General features: G+C 34.9%; 1 protein-coding gene across 2 annotated transcripts in view; it reads right to left on the bottom strand.

Annotated features, from left to right (window-relative positions):
- Window positions 1–18240, bottom strand: part of MMS22L (MMS22 like, DNA repair protein) — a 129476-nt gene that overhangs the window by 97895 nt on the left and 13341 nt on the right. For both annotated transcript variants that reach the window (XM_019967329.2, XM_019967330.2), the window contains exons 7-11: window positions 17564–17654; window positions 15829–15959; window positions 14293–14406; window positions 11565–11738; window positions 925–987 (exon numbers count right to left, since the gene is read on the bottom strand). In XM_019967329.2, coding sequence (XP_019822888.2) covers window positions 925–987; window positions 11565–11738; window positions 14293–14406; window positions 15829–15959; window positions 17564–17654 — 573 coding nt within the window. The remainder of the gene's footprint in view (window positions 1–924; window positions 988–11564; window positions 11739–14292; window positions 14407–15828; window positions 15960–17563; window positions 17655–18240) is intronic.

Genomic DNA, 18240 nt, shown 5'->3' with positions numbered 1-18240 from the left:
GAATTCTTAGTTCATAACTAGAAGTTTTATCTTGTAACTAAATGTACTTATATTTTTACCTAAAAAAAATAAGAGTAATGATAATAGGGAAAACAAAATTTTAAGCCATTAAAACAATTTTCAAAGATATGGGTAAAAAATAAATGTATGTGTATATGTGTAGCAGTCTTATACTACTATATTTGTTATTCCTCTTCAGGTTTTTAACAATCCTCATTTCTTAAAAGAAAATGAGTCTATTACCCAAACTAAAAAAAATACTAAAATTTCCCTTTAAAATCTTACGTAAACAACTTATGCCACAAAACTTTACAGAACTATAATACAATATGTTTAAAGATGTGATGAAGAGCACACTTAAAACTATTTTAAAAGGAGGTCAAATCTGACCTCTGGGCCATGAAGCACTGCATTAACAGTTCTGCAGAAAGAAAAATGATAAGCTATGAAATGAGGGCTCAGAAACTAGGACCTTATCAGTCAGAGTATGATTCAAGCCTGTAAGACAAATTGCTCAGCAAGGCAAGTCACCTTCCTGCTGTGACGAGGATATAACTGAATTTCCAATGCCACTGACTATCTCCCTCATCATGTCTCCTAGACTTGATATCATACAGTCAAGGAATGGCTGATTCTAAAGCTTCTGCTCCTTATTTTGAATACATTTTGTCAAAGTCACCAACTACGATAATTATCTTTGCCCTTTAACTGGCAACTCAGTGTTAAAATAAAAATCTTCAAAATAAAAACTATGATACAAAGACCCTGTATTAACAAAGAATGATGATTCTTATCTCAGGTTTCTAATAAGTAAACCAAGTTTGTTATTTAAATCATTTTAACAGTTTGCTTGGTTCTTAAAAATAAAATCTGTAACATAAAAATTTAGCAAGGCCCACAAACCATCTCACTTTAAATGTGTACCTGAACACTGATGGACTTTTTCAGCAGTTCTTCTACAAAATTCCAATTTGATTCCATTTGTCTCTAGAAAGGGAGAAAATACTGCATTAAAATTATTGCTCTATAAATACTCCAATTATCAGGAGTTGTTTTATTAAAGTGGTACTTCTATAAAATCATAAACGTTTTAACAAATAGTAAACTTTTGCTGTCTATTATTATCTAATAGGAAAAAAAAAAACCTCTAAGTATATTTTAGAGTCTTTTACACCACCAAGTATCTTCCTTATTCTGTACTTTACTCAGTAGAGATTTTTACCTTTGTTTTATGCTAACGGCCTCAAAATGGTCTACTCTAGTAAACAAGTAACTAAAAAAATTATTGTAAAACAACTTTTACACACTTGGTACCTCATTTAGCCAGTGGTCACTTACCAGGCAACCTGAACTATCCAGAAGCCTCTACAATAAAGAAGAAAGATAAAAACGACTCAAAAAGCCAACATCACAAAGGCTAAGCAATAAGAACAACTCTACTTTTCCCAAGGAAAAACCTAGAGGAACTTTTCACAGGATGCCTGGTTCACTTGATTCCCAGGTGGGTCAGTGGTAAAGAATCTGCCTGCAGTGCAGAAAAACCAGATTTGATCTCCAGGTCAGGAAGACCCCTGAAGGATGAAATGGCAACCCACACCAGTATTCTTGCCTGGAGAATCTCACGGACAGAGGAGCCTGGTAGGTTATAGCCCACGGGGTCGCAAAGAGCTGGACACGACTGAGCACGCATGCTAGTTCACTTGATATTCAGTTCCTAAAGATTTGGATATGTGGATACTGGTCAAAACCAGAAGCAAAGAAAGTACATTCACAAAGATGCAAATCACAGCTAGTTTCAAACAAGGGAAGAACAAAAGGTACAAAAGCAAGCCTGAGACCTCAGAAAGCTAAGCCAGAGGCCTTAAAGAATAAAGGCAAAGAGTTTCCCCACACCCTCCTATCCCTATCATAGCATCCATGCTGTTCATAAGGATGAACTCCAGTGACCAATAAAAAGTTAAAGCTCATTCAGATTTTAAGTGGCTGGATAATGCTCATATAAGATGGATGCTAACTACAAGAAATTACTGAACAAGTATTTCCTTAATAAAGGTGCTTAGTGACTATGGTAGCCAGCTCTAAGACAGCCCCTAATGATCTCTGCTTCTAGGAATTCCTGCCCTTATTCAATCCCCTCCCACACTGTACCAGAGTTGGTCTATTAACCAGAGTTAATAGAAGAATACCAGCACTAATAGTACTGAAAGTATGTCACTCCCAAGATTAAAGGACATTGAAGATTCTGTCTTAATGACAATCTCTCTCACTGACTACTGGGAAAAGTTATGCTAAGAACAGTACCAAAGAGGCTTACATGATGGGTAATTAAGGCCTTCTGTCAAGGTTAGCGAGAAGTAAACCCTCCAGCCCTAGAGATTGAGGTCCCAGGGGACAGCTTGATTACAAACTCATGAGATTCTGAGCCAGAACAACCCACCTAGGCTTCTACTGGATGTCAGACCCTCAAGAACTGTGTGAGATGTTCATTCTTTTAAGGAGCAAAATTTTGTTCCACATCAGTAGATAACTAGTATTGTACAATGATGTAGTTTTTAGAAAGGAATTATTGGTTTTCTCAAATATATTTATGTAAATAAAGTACATGCAAAATATTTATCAGGAAAAAACATGTAGTACAGAATTTGCCCTGGACCAAAGAGAACTACATGGACATCATCAGATGGTCAATTCTGAAATCAGACTGATTATATATTCTTTGCAGGTGAAAACAGAGAAGCTCTATACAGTCAGCAAAAACAAGACCTGGAGCTAACTGTGGTTTAGATCATGAGCTCCTTATTGCAAAATCAAGACTTAAATTGAAGAAAGTAGGGAAAACCACCAGACCATTCAGGTATGACCTAAATCAAATCCCTTACGATTATACAGTGGGAAGTGACAAATAGATTCAAGGCATTGCCAATAGAGTGCCTCAAGAACTATGGATGGAGGTTTGTAACACTGTACAGGAGGGGGTGACCAAAACCATCCCAAACAAAAAGAAATGCAAAGAGGCAAACTGGTTTTCGGAAGACGTTTCACAAATAGCTGAGAAGAGAAGAGAAGTGAAAGGCAAAGGAGAAAAGGAAAGATACAGAGTTCCAAAGAATAGCAAGAAAAGATAAGAGCTCTAAGTGAACAATGCAAAGAAATAGAGCAAAACAACAGAATGGCAAAGTCAGGAGATCTCATCAAGAAAATTGGATACCAAAAGAACATTTCATGCAAAGATGGGTACAACAAAGGACAGAACAGCAAGGACCTAACAGAAGAGATTAAGAAGAGGTGGCAAGAATACATACAAGAACTGTACAAAAAAGGTATTAATGACCCAGATAACCACGATGGTGTAGTCACTCACCTAGAGCCAGACATCCTGGAGTATGCAGTCAAGTGTGCCTTAGGAAGCATTACTACAAAGCTAGTGAGGGTGACTGAATTCCAGCTGAGCTATTTCAAATCCTAAAAGATGATGCTGTTAAAGTACTACAAGCAATATGCCAGCAAATTTGGAAAACTCAGCAATGGCCACAGGACTGGAAAAGGTCAGTTTTCATTCCAAACTCAAAGAAATCAGTGCCAAATATTCAAACTACTGTACGGTTGTGCTCATTTCACATACTAGCAAGTTAATGCTCAAAATTCCCCTGCATACCATCACACATTGATGCTAACAGTTTAGTTTTGTTTCAAAAAATTAAAACCATGGCACCCAGTCCCATCACTTCATGGCAAATAGATGGGGAAACAATGGAAAGTGACAGACTTGATTTTCTTAGGCTCCAAAATCACTGTGGATGGTAACTGCAGTCACAAAATTAAAAGACGTTTGCTCCTTGGAAGAAAAGCTATGACAAACCTAGCCAGTATATTAAAAAGCAGAGACATCACTTTGCAAACAAAGGTCTGTACAGTCAATGCTGTTTTTTCCAGTAGTCATATACGGATGTGAGTGTTGGATCATAAAGAAGGCTGAGCGCCCAAGAATTGATGCTTTCAAATTGTGGTGCTGGAGAAGAATAATGGGGAGTCCCTTGGACAACAAGGAGATCAAACCAGTCAATCCTAAAGGAAATCAACCCTGAATACTCATTGGAAGGACTGATGCTGAAATTGAAGCTCCAATACTTTGGCCACCTGATGCAAAGAGCTGACTCACTGGAAAAGACCCAGGATGCTAGGAAAGATTGAGGACAGGAGAAAAAGGGGGCAACAGAGGATTTAATGGCTTGATGGCATAAATGACTCAATGGCCATGAGTTTAAGCAAGTTCCGGGAGTTGGTAATGGACAGGGAAGCCTGGTCTGCTGCAGTCCAGGGGGTCACAAAGAGTCGGACACAAGAGCAACTGAACTGAACTGAGTCTCCACGTCCAGCCAACTAGGTAACCTGAAGCAATGCTCATTTTAAGGATGTATTTCACACCTTTATCTAATCACTATTCCAAAAGTTTCAAAGACAAGAATAAGCTAGCCAGACTGATTGTACTGATGATCCCTGTAATGTCCCAAAGTAATTATTCTCTTTAAACTATATTTGCTTTTAAAATAGGTGATTAAAATTGTAAGAGGTAACACTCATTAGGAGCAAGGCAAGGATGCCTACTCTCACCACTTTTAACTGGAAGAAATCAACATTGTCAAAATGACTCTACTACCCATGGCAATCTACAGATTACCTATCAAATTACTCATGCGATCCCTATCAAATTACTCATGTCACTGTTTACAGAACAAGAACCAAAAAAATTTTATTTGTATGGAAACACAAAAGACCCCGAATAGCCAAAACAATCTTGAGAAAAAAGAATGGAATTAGAGAAATCATGTGCCCTGACTCCAGATTATATTAGAGACCTATATAAATAATTTTTTTTTAAATGTGGTACTGGCACAAAAACAGAAATATAGATCAATGGAATAGGATAAAGTCCAGAAATAAACCCCCACACTTCTGGTCATCTAATCTACGACAAAAGAATATACAATGGAGAAAACAGCCTGTTCAACAACCAGTGCTGGGGAAACTGGGCAGCTGCATATAAAAGAATGAACTGAGAACATTCTCTTAACACCATATACTAACATAAATTCAAAACGGAATAAAGACCTACATGGAAGACCAGATACCATAAAATACAGGAACACTCTGACATAAATCACAGCAATGTTTTTTTGGATCCATCTCCTATAGTAATGGAAACAAAAACAAAAATACACAAATGAGAGCTAGTTAAACTTAAAAGCTATTGTACAGCAAGGTAATAGAATGGGAGAAAATATTTGCAAATGATGTGACTAACAAGAGATTCATTTCCAAAATATACAAACAACTCACATAGCTCAATATCAAAAAACCAAACACTCAATCAAAAACTGGGCAGATGACCTATACAGACATTTCTCTAGAGAAGACAAACAGATGGCTAACCGTCACACGAAAAGATGCTCAATATTATGAATTATTAGAGAAATACAAATCAAAACTATAATCAGGTATCACCTCACATGAGTCAGAACAGCCTTTATCAAAAAGTCTACAAATAATTAATGGTGGAGAGGGTGTCGAGAAGAGAGAATCCTCCTATACTGTTGGTGGGAATGTAAATTGGTATGGTCGCTATGGAGAACAGTAAGGAGTCTTCAGTCTTTATAAAAGTAAAAATAACAGTTACCATATGATCCAGCAATCCCACTCCTGAGCATATACCAGAAAAGACAAAAACTAATTCAAAAAAATACACATACCCCAATGTTCATAGTAGCACTATTTACAACAGCCAAGACATGGAAGCAACCCAAACGTCCATCTACAGATGAATGGATAAAGAAGATGTTGTGTGTGTCTACATACACACAGAGAAGTATTACTCAGCCATAAAAAAAAAATGAAATAATGCCATTTCCAGCAACACAGATGGACCTAGAGATCATACTAAGTGAAATAAGTCAGAGAAAGACAAATATATCACTTACATGTGGAATCTTAAAAAAATGATACAAATGAACTTATTGACAAAAAAGAAATAGACTCACAGACATAGAATACAAGCTTATGGTTACCAAAGGAGAAAGGGGGAAGATATGAATTTGGAATACAGGATTAACAGATATACACTACTACATATAAAATAGATAACAAGGATCTACTATATAGCACAGGGAACTCTATATTCAGTATCTTGTAATAATGTATAATGGAATGGAATATGAAAAAGAATACATATAACTGAATCACTTTTCTGTATACCTCAAACACTAGAAATCAACTGTATTTCTAAAGAATAAAAGCAAAACACATGGCTGGGGTTGTAAGAAGATAACACATCTATGTTGGGAGATAAGCATTAAACAGAAATATATGAATATATAAAGCCTCGACAATGAAAAGTGAGATACCAAATTTTTCTTATAAGCCAGTATTAAGCAATTGGCAAGTTTTTATTTAAATACACATACAGCTAATGTCTAGTTTACAAAAACTTAAAAAAAAAATTAACCATATGTGAAATCGACCTAAAAAAGAAAGATTTCACGTTAACCTTCAGGGCAAAGCAGTTTACATTTAAAAACTGAAACATCTTTATGATTATCACAAGACTGGAGGTAGTTCTCCGCTGCAGAATATATGACTAATCACTGTTGCTTTCTATCATCCTCTCACACCAGGTAATTCTTTAGTGAAATAAAGCATGATCAATGCATAACCATTCTCCATACAGTAGCTGGCTATGCTAATACACCATAAGGAGAAAAGAAATTCAGATAATTTTCAAAACTCTTTAAGTAGCTCTCAGACACAAATTCAGAGAAGGCAATGGCACCCCACTCCAGTACTCTTGCCTGGAAAATCCCTGGACAGAGGAGCCTGGTGGGCTGCAGTCCACGGGGTCGCCAAAGAGTCGGACACGACTGAGCGACTTCCCTTTCACTTTTCACTTTCATGCATTGGAGAAGGAAATGGCAACCCACTCCAGTGTTCTTGCCTGGAGAATCCCAGGGACGGGGGAGCCTGGTGGGCTGCCGTCTATGGGGTTGCACAGAGTCGGACACGACTGAAGCGACTTAGCAGCAGCAGCAGCAGCAGACACAAATTAACATCTTATATAATCTCTGAAAGAATGAGTTAATATATCCTTATGATCAGAGATTAAAATAATTATATGATTTATAAACCAAATTGAGAAACTTTTGAGAATAAAGGGAGAAAAACTAACCAGATGGGGAATAAGGGAGAAATGGACACAAACTGGGATTGTCCCTGGCAAATTGATATACATGGTAACCTTCCCAGAGACCTATCCATAAGATAAAGTCCTCAGACAGTCCCTAATACTGAATTTATCTAAGTAATAAAAAATAGGTTGTTATTTTTTATTAGTAGCAACTATTTTAGTAGCTACTGTTTTTTAGTTGTACACAGTACAACTACTATGTACCTCAGTCTCTTTAACTGTAAAATGGATATAATACTAATCTCTAGCCTACTTCATTACACTTCATTGACATAAAAACCAAATAGTCACTCTGAGATATTAAACACTTTGCAAATGCAAAATGCTGAAGGTATCAACCCTAAAGAAAACTATCATTAACTGGAGAGTTTGAGTGTTTCTTTTAAAGCCATTAAGAAATCAAGAAATGTCTGAAACTCTTTGAGGACTCATGAATAAAGGCAGAATCTATTTGATATATATACACATGTATGACACATCTTTATTATTTTTATTATATAAAAGTAGTTTTTTCCCCAAATACTCTGGCTCTCTTTTGGAGCAGGAAATGGCAACCTATTCTAGTATTCTTGCTTGGAGAATTCCATGGACAGAGGAGCCTGGCGGGCTACAGTCCATGGAGTTGCAAAGAGCCGAACACGGCTGAGCAACTAACACATGGTTCTCTTTCCTCTAAATCTCTCTAGAACTTCTACATAATTTTAAAGATTAAGATTAAAAAAATATGTATCTTGACAAAAGCAAATCAAATCATAAAAGAACTACTGGCAATATTAAAAGACATAGGTTGGGTTCAGTTCAGTCACTCAGTCATGTCCGACTCTTTGCAACCCCATGAATCGCAGAACGCCAGGCCTCCCTGTCCATCACCATCTCCTGGAGTTCACTCAAACTCACGTCCATCGAGTCGGTGATGCCATCCAGCCATCTCATCCTTTATCGTCCCCTTTTCCTCCTGCCCCCAATCCCTCCCAGCATCAGAATCTTTTCCAATGAGTAAACTCTTCTTCGCATGAGGTGGCCAAAGTACTGGAGTTTCAGCTTTAGCATCATTCCTTCCAAAGAACACCCAGGGCTGATCTCCTTCAGAATGGACTGGTTGGATCTCCTTGCAGTCCAAGGGACTCTCAAGAGTCTTCTCCAACACCACAGTTCAAAAGCATCAATTCTTCGGTACTCAGCTTTCTTCACAGTCCAACTCTCACATCCATACATGACCACTGGAAAAACCATAGCCTTGACTAGATGGACCTTTGTTGGCAAAGTAAGAAACCCAAGTAAAACGGTAGGTGCTGCCAAGAGGGCGTCAGAGGGCAGACACACTGAAACCATAATCACAGAAAACTAGTCAATCTAATCACACTAGGACCACAGCCTTGTCTAACTCAATGAAACTAAGCCATGCCGCGTAGGGCCACCCAAGACAGGCGGGTCATGGTGGAGAGGTCTGACAGAATGTGGTCCACTGGAGAAGGGAATGGCAAACCACTTCAGTATTCTTGCCTTGAGAACCCCATGAACAGTAGGAAAAGGCAAAATGATAGGATACTCAAAGAGGAACTCCCCAGGTCAGTAGGTGCCCAATATGCTACTGGAGATCAGTGGAGTAATAACTCCAGAAAGAATGAAGGGATGGAGCCAAAGCAAAAACAATACCCAGTTGTGGACGTGACTGGTGATAGAAGCAAGGTCCAATGCTGTAAAGAGAAATACTGCATAGGAACCTGGAATGTCAGGTCCGTGAATCAAAGTAAATTGGAAGTGGTCAAACACGAGATGGCAAGAGTGAATGTTGACATTCTAGGAATCAGCAAACTGAAATGGACTGGAATGGGTGAATTTAACTCAGATGACCATTATATCTACTACTACGGGCAGGAATCCCTCAGAAGAAACGGAGTAGCCATCATGGTCAACAAGAGTCCGAAATGCAGGACTTGGATGCAATCTCAAAAATGACAGAATGATCTCTGTTCGTTTCCAAGGCAAACCATTCAATATCACAGTAATCCAAGTCTACGCCCCAACCAGTAACGCCAAAGAAGCTGAAGTTGAACAGTTTTATGAAGACCTACAAGACCTTTTAGAACTAACACCCAAAAAAGATGTCCTTTTCATTAGAGGGGACTGGAATGCAAAAGTAGGAAGTCAAGAAACACCTGGAGTAACAGGCAAATTTGGCCTTGGAATATGGAATGAAGCAGGGCAAAGACTAATAGAGTTTTGCCAAGAAAATGCACTGGTCGTAACAAACACCCTCTTCCAACAACACAAGAGAAGACTCTACACATGGACATCACCAGATGGTCAACACCAAAATCAGATTGATTATATTCTTTGCAGCCAAAGATGGAGAAGCTCTATATAGTCAGCAAAAACAAGACTGGGACCTGACTGTGGCTCAGATCATGAGCTCCTTATTGCCAAATTCAGACTTAAATTGAAGAAAGTAGGGAAAACCACTAGACCATTCAGGTATGACCTAAATCAAATCCCTTATGATTATACAGTGGAAGTGAGAAATAGATTTAAGGGACTAGATCTGATAAGAGTGCCTGATGAACTATGGACTGAGGTTTGTGACATTGTGTAGGAGACAGGGATCAAGACCATCCCCATGGAAAAGAAATGCAAAAAAGCAAAATGGCTGTCTGGGGAGGCCTTACAAATAGACGTAGGTTAATCTATTCTAAATACAGACAATTCTTTCACTATCCTGATCCAGAGCTAATAAAAGCAATAATGTCCTATGGAGTTCTCTGTATGAAATAGAAGAGTAATTTCAGCAATGGCAACTGAGGGTTGTACCAGTACAATTCAACACTACAATAGTAATAGTAATGATATATATTAATGTGGCTAGATTACCTACCATACTGGGAGTATGTGGGGGTCAATATCAACCACTACTAAAATGTACTGCTTATTGAAGTAAGTGTTAATGGCAGTTTCAGCAAGCATTAATAACTTGAAAGCATATTACTTGAAGAGGCAGCACAATTTATTTCATGAGTATCCTATCATGGGCACCTATTATTATGATAGCCACTCAACAGGAACTCATGAAGTGCTTAACTAATTGCCATATTCATTTACAGTGATTTAAAATCAGAAATATGTATTTGGAAGAATTAAGGTAAGAGAAATAAAAATGCTTATGCAAAGACCTTTGAATTATAGGTAAATTTTTTGAGTTCTTTGTTGTTCTAGTATTTTAAGAACTAAAAGAAGTGAAACATAACCATATTAACTCCATTAAGATACTCAATAAGAGCACTTCTACAGTAATAATAGCATTTATCATTTTCCATACACCAGTATGGGAAGGACTCACAAGCATAAACAAAGGACATACGATCTTTCTCTGAGAAGCTCATTCTATTATTCTCTCTCAAAGAGTCAGTAAAATGCTTAAATACACTGAAACTGAGCAGTATATGGACTTGTCAGAGCACTTTCTGACTTAACTTACTTTATCTTGGGCTCTCCTAAAGGATCTTTTATTATTAAGGGATCACTTGGAGGCCCTCTTAAGGCCCTTTCCATTTCTACAACACTATGTCAACACTAACTGACCCTCAGATTCCATGGATAATTTCTGGGCTCTGTCCAGTATACCAAAAAGAGAAAAATATGTGAAGTCCATCAAGGAACACGTTTCATAAAGCAGTGGTTTCCATACCTGATGGAGAATCACGGAGCTTTTCAAAAATAAGAACTCCCAAACTCCAGACCAAATTATAGTACTAAAACAGGATCTCCAGATTTTAAAAAATCTGAATTTTTACAAGCTCACAGAGTAGGCCTGTTGATCAGACAGCTTTGTAATCATCCCCAGAAAAAAAGACCAATTTTGAAAATATAGACACATTGGTTTCAAGATTCTAGATGCTTACTTTATGGAACTAATGGGTTTATACAATACTATACTACTTCTGAAGATGGAAGAAGTTATATACAAATAAGGTTTCAAATGAATACATCAACCAGCTGGTTTTATTTCATAGCACTTTTTAAATGAAAAAAATGTTTCTAACTAGAAACTAACATACTAGTTAAAATCTATTTTTTTATTTGAAGTAAACTTCATGGTTGTTTAACAGATTAAAGTATCTTCCCCCAAAACTTCTCTAACTCATTTCTGGAGATGTAGGCTTTCCTTTTGGCAATCTTAAGAGATTTTAGTTATCACTTTTTAAAGATTTAGAAAGATCCAGCATGTCTAATTTCAAAAGCTTGTTAAATTATTGTTTCTGCTCACTTTCTAATTTGTTTACCAAAAAAATGTATTAATAATAATTTAAGAAAGTTTAAAAACATAAAATCTTACCATTTCATCTGGTGTTCCATGGCGATCGAACTGATAAAATGATGCTACATGAGTAATAATCCACCAACTAAAACCCAATGGGTCCCTGGGCTGGACTATAAGCACAGATCTTCTCTGGTCATTTGATTTTTCAAGAAGTGTTTTGAGTAGTTTATTCAACCAGTTCCAAAATGACTATGGAAACAGAGGTATTATGATTTAGTTAAATTCAGACACTGATCCAGAAATCTTGATTTGGGTTTTTTCCTTCATATTTATAAGGAAATACAAAAGAATACAAAACACATATGTAAAACCTAGAGAATAATAAAAATACCCAGGTTAAAAACTAGAAAATGACTAGCTCTTGCAACTCCCACATCTTCTTCCATCCAGGGGTAACCATTATTCTGACTTCTTTATCATTCCCTAGTTTTGTAAATTTTGCCACTTAAATATACAAGCCTTAATTACATGTTGTCTGGCTTCATCTTTTTTTGTGTGTTTGTATTCTCATGTAGCTTGTTTCCATTGTTTAATAACTTGATATATATCTTGTCATATCTTTTACTATCAGTTCCAAATTCTTCTAAACTTTGTTTTAGATTCTCTTATAAACAGCTTACAGTCTTTGACAGTATATGTTTTAAATGAGCAATTAGTAGTCCATTTGCAGTTACTGTAATGACTCAAATTTAGTTTTAAATCTACCACCTTATTCTATATTTCTATTTATACACCTACTTTTCCCATCTACACCTCCTTCCTGCCTTCTTTTGGGTTGACAATTTCACTATTTTCCCCTTTATCAGGCTGCAAGTTAAATAATCTACTTTTTCTTTTAGTGATACCCTAGAAACAACAGCATACATTCAAATATCTCGGTAAGTTCACATATATCTTGCTTTTCTCTTGGACTAAACAAAGACTTTAAAATTCTCATTTATGCCCCACCCAATTTATAAGCTAGTATTACTGTGTACTTTATTTCTTAACCCCACTCGATTATAATTTATACACAACATTTACCACTTTCATTACTCCCTTCCTATAGCTCAAATAACCTTCCTTTTCACTTTGGCATTATTATTATTCTACTAAACTTATCTTTCAGGATTCCCTTTAATTTTGCTTCATTGAAAACTGTTTCATCCAAGTCTTGAAAGACTGTGCTGGACGAAGAATTGTATGTTGAAAATTAGTTTGTTTTAGTAAAATGATGATACCATTCCCACTGGCCTCTATGGCTGTTGAGAAATCAGCTGCCAGTCTAATTGCCACTCTTTTCAAAGCAGCATTTTTCTGTCAGAATGCTTTTAATCTCTTCTGTCTCCAATGTTATTAAAATTTATTATTAAAATTATATAGAATATTTTCACTGTCCTAAAAGTCCCCTATGTTCTGCCCACCCCTAGAAGCCAATGATCTTTTTACTGTTTTCAGTTTTGGCTTTTAAAGAATGTCATGTAGTTGGAATCATACATTGTGTAACCTTTCAGCCTAGCTTCTTTCACTTAGTAATATGCATTTAAGGTTCCTATGGCAACCCACTCCAATATTCGTGCCTGGGAAATCCCATGGACAGAGGAACCTGGTGGGCTACAGTCCATGGGATTCTAAGAGTCAGACACCACTGAGTGACTAAACCAATACCATCTCCACCATCATGTCTTTTCATGGCTTGATAGCTAATTTCTTTTTAGTGCTAAATAATATTCCATTGTCTGAATATACCACACTTTATCCATTTACCTACTGAAGGATATCTTGGATGCTTCCAAGTTTTGGCAATTATAAAATAATTGATAAATTAAGCTGCTATAAACATTTATGTGCAGGTTTCTATGCTGACATGCGTTTTCACTGGGTAAATACTAAGGAACACAACTGTTGGATCAATGTGTTAAGACCACACTAAGGTTTGTAAGAACAGGGCAAAATAAAGGGGCTGTACCATTCTATATCTCTACCACAATGAATGAGTTTCTATTGTTTCACATTCTCAACAGCATTTAGAGTTGTCAGTGTTCCCAATTTTGGTCATTCTAATAGGAATGGTATCTCTTGTTCTTGTTACTTTTCCCTGAATTTGTAGTGTCTTTAAGGAAATTTAAAGCTCAATTGAGCTTCTGACTCAGAGAGCTACAGAGGAGTTTTTTTTTTTTTTAATTTATGCATAAAGTCTTGAAAATAAGGAAGAAATCATTCTAAACTCCTACCTGAATAAGAACATATAAACCACTTTCTTTAAGTATCATTTCACAATTAATTGTATACTTCTGCATATGGCTATTTCTCTTTTCCCCCTAATCCAGAACACTTGAAATAAAATAAAGTCCCATTCTGAAGACTGATTCAAAGTGAGGTAAAATAAAACTTGCCACCTTCCCCTTTGTGTTTTTCTTTCTCCCTCCTTGAAATAAGATACTGTAAAATTGATTAATAAATCTAAATCTGCCTCATTTCCTGACTAAATGTTTCTTGAATTACAAGAGCATTTTTAAAGTACTTTAGCCTAACGGATTCTTAATAGAAGAAAAAAAGAACTTGAGAAGATAAAATTATGAGTCAAATCTCATACCTGTCCTAGATTTTTCATATTGCCAATTTAGGGTTAAAAATACAGTAAGTATTTAGTATTCAGTGCTGTTTATAAAGAAAACAACTTTGTAAGATTTTTTTTTGCCAAACCAACTGCATAAATTCAATATAAGGGTTAGTAACAATAACTAATAGTTTTATAACTTACTTCTGAGAGAGACCATTTACTTCTGTGATTAAGGAGGTGAATGAGTAGAACCCATAATTCTTTAATGCATGGACATGGGCAATGGTGACTCATTAATGCCTCAGAAGGCCTAACCTTCAGAAAAGAACCAAAAAGAGTAAATTACAAGATAGCAGAATTTTACATGCCACATATCTCCCCTCAAATGTTTTAAAAGATTGATTTTGATGACTTAAAATTTATGCTCAATTATATAAAATTGCTTATAAAAAACATACCATTTCATTAACTTTTAAAATAAATTTCCATGTAAAAACAAAAGTACACAATGAATTTATTCCCAACTTAAAAAAAAAAAAAACTGCTTTAATCATCTAGTCCAACGGAGAACAAAGTTGTTCTTTAAAGGGCTAGACAGTAAATGTTAGAGTCTTTAATAGTGAAATAGCCTTTGCTACAACTACTCAACTCTGCCATTGTTCTGCAACTTTAGTCATAGACAATGGATGAATAGGATGGGAATGTGTTCCAGTAAAACTTTATTTACAAAAAGTTGATGTGCTAGATTTGGCTACGGGTCATGGTTTCCAAACCTTGATCTAATCCATCAGCCAAATAAAAAGATTTCTAAGAAAATGATTAGAAAATAAGTTTAAATTCACTGTAATTGAGACTAAAACTTTTTATAATTAAGCAAATTTATTAGGAATTCATAAAGATTAGACAATTTTATCATTTTTGTAACAAACATATTCTCAATGCTCCTAAATATACCCTCAAGTGGCATACAGAGAATATGCACTATATTTTCAAGGACAGCCAGACTTCTGAAATTCAAGTGTTCATTATTTCCCATATTATACAATTTTCTAACATAACATAGTAAAATAACCATCAAGATATTACTTTATCATATCTAGTTAACCTACTAATTACATTATAAATACAGACTAGATTTAGACAATACATAAAACATGATCTAAATTTTAAAAAATTAAAAATCCCAATTTCCCATAGGTAACAGTTATGCTTGTAACCTGAAGTTCTGACAGTCAACAGACTTCCACTGACTGAAAATAAATGTATACCATAGCACTTTTAAAGCACTGCTTTAAGCACTATGATAAGTAATTTAGTAAAAACACATAATGTCCCCCAATTCTAGACCTTTTATGAAAACAAGCAAACAAAACCGCTCTTTAAATGTGTCAACTAACTTTAGCTAAGTACTCATTTATTTTGTTATATAACAACAGATTATTAAAGGGCTGGTCTCTATTTGAAGAGAAATTTCCAATCATCATAAACATTGTTTTATTTACTTGACCAATAGAAAAGTGTTTAAAAAAAAAGCTCTAAGACACTAATTCTAGCCTGTTTTAAATGTTTAACTCAAATTCTTTTCCCAACCAACTCCCAAATAAAAGTAAATATAAAATTAGAAGAATTAACAAATAAATCATTTTAGGTTAAATTCTTATAGAACAAACCACACTCATTAAGTCCTGACTATTGTCATTAAATACCAAAAATGCAAATAAACTCTTAAGGCATTACCTTGTCATACCTGTTGAGGGACAGGTTTATTAAATCACAAAGAAGATTTTCACAATGTTCTTCAAACAAGCTGACATTGGTTAAATTGTCACCTGCCAGATTCATAAACTGATGACTATATACAACTTGTTCTAAAAATGAAATAAATTCTGTTTAAAACTACAGCAGATTTTACTAATTCAGAAGGAAGGGACTGTACACATTTTTTTTTTTTTTTTTGACTGTACACCTTTAAATTAACATAACACAACTGCAACAGAAACAGTTAAAAGAAATTTTTTTCTGCAAATAAAAGTTAAATGTGAAAACAATTGCTTTCTTATATGAGCAGTGATGTTTCAATCCTCCCAAGTACTGTTTAATAGATTTTCTTTCCTTAATATGGCCATCTAAAGAGCAACAATGCAACAAAAGAAAAAAATATATAAGAAGGTAAATATAGAAAACCTTTACCTATATTTCTAACCAATAATGCCTTTAAAACATTCTTCTTTTAACAAATACTGATAAACTAACCATGTGTAATTGTTTTTTGGCATGAAATAGGACAAACCAAGGTAACAGATACCAAAATTTGTACCTGTGTCAGAGTAAGTTCACCTAACTACTGCTTTAAAAAAATATTATTTGAAGTAGAGTCGACATGAGAGAGGAAATGACATTTGTGTATACAATTCTATGTTCATATGTATCCATGTAAGTGCTCACATATACACACGTATACATATATGTATTTTTGCATTAATTCATTTGAAAAATGGGTACTGAGGTACAGAATGTCTTTATAACCCAAATAATTAATAATTTACAACTAGATAATATTTATAAAGAACAAGACCAAGAATAAATAGGCAACATGTGAAATAAAATTTTACCATCCATAATATATACAAACTACTTCAAATTAAAGAAAAACAGGAAAGACTGAAACAAAAAATAATGCAATATATGCTTTGCAAAATATAATGAATTAATAAAGCAAATATAAAGATAATAAAATTAAAGATGCTCAACTTCACTGATAATCAGGAAATTACAAAATAGATTCAATATCATTTTTCACATATAAGTTGGCAAAAAATAGAAATAATAATAGCTACTACTGGCAAGAGTATGAGGCAAAGATATGCTCATGGTTAAGTGTATAAAATTGGGGAAACTTATTATACAACACCAGAGCAGCATATACAATATTAGAAGTGCAATATGCTACTTCGATTCCAAAAACCTATTGTACAAAATAGCCTGTACAAGTATTTGAAGATGTATATACACACAAGGATGCTCAGTGAAATGTAATTTGTAATATTAAACAGAAATAACAAATATTAAAAAAGAGTTGGCTAAAATTATGATAGGTCCATAAGATCTATAACAAATGAATCAAGTAAAACTGTATGTACTAACATGAACAGATCTCTAAAAGCACTATTAAATAATACCCTCCACAGAACAATATGACACCACTTGTGGTTAGAAACAAAAACAAAAATTCTACCTATATATGTTTCTGTGTATGTATACTAACAATAAGTACGGATGGATGGATAAATGGACCATTCTTTCCGGTACTTATCTCTAGAAAAAAGAAGTTAAGACCTTCACTTTCTAGTTTCATTACTGTTTGATTGAAAATAATAATAACTAGAAAACACTTACTTGTATAATCTTAAAAAACAATTTAAACATGTTTAGATTCAAAACAAGGACATAAACCAGAAATCTATAAACTTACTCAATTTTTCACCAAGCATGTGAAGAATTTCCAGCACCAGCCAATGGATATCTAGGTGGAGATGTAGTAAATGCCATGATGGTGGGTAAAGCTGTGAATGATATTATCAACTGTGACTGAAAATTCATAATACTTTATTAGGTATTTTATAGCAAGTCACAATAATCTTCCCTAAGCACAAGTTAAACTACCACTATTCAAAAGTGCAAGGGAAACTTCTGTCTTGTTTGTTAAGAGGCTTTTTTTCACTAGAGATATTTAAAAGTAGGATATAGGATATACTCTTAACTGATGTTGCAGACAGACCCACCTCGGGGCTGCTTAACAGAACAGACTTGCACAGTAAAGGTAGCAACCAACCAAGAGATATTCTACTACAGCTGCAAACCAGTAAATGAATTTTTTTAAAACATCATTTTCATGATTTTATTTTAGACTTTAGCCAGGAAATATGGTTTTAAATGTAATGAATACCTAGGAACGTCCATAAAATATTTTAAGGAGAACTTTTAAATCATTTTAAGACACTACTGTCACATCCATAAAGAAACTAAAGTTAAAAGTGGTGAAGAAATTTACCCCTCAATTCATTCCTTAGGATTCAAACCTAATTCTATTCCATTCAAAAGTCAGTGCTCTTTACTGTGCATGCAGGTTATCAATAAATTTTCTCCAAT

This window comes from Bos indicus, chromosome 9, assembly GCF_029378745.1.
Source record: "Bos indicus isolate NIAB-ARS_2022 breed Sahiwal x Tharparkar chromosome 9, NIAB-ARS_B.indTharparkar_mat_pri_1.0, whole genome shotgun sequence".
NCBI lineage: Eukaryota > Metazoa > Chordata > Mammalia > Artiodactyla > Bovidae > Bos > Bos indicus.
The sequence above is the reverse complement of the archived record's forward strand: the minus strand, read 5'-3'. Positions and strand labels throughout refer to the sequence as shown.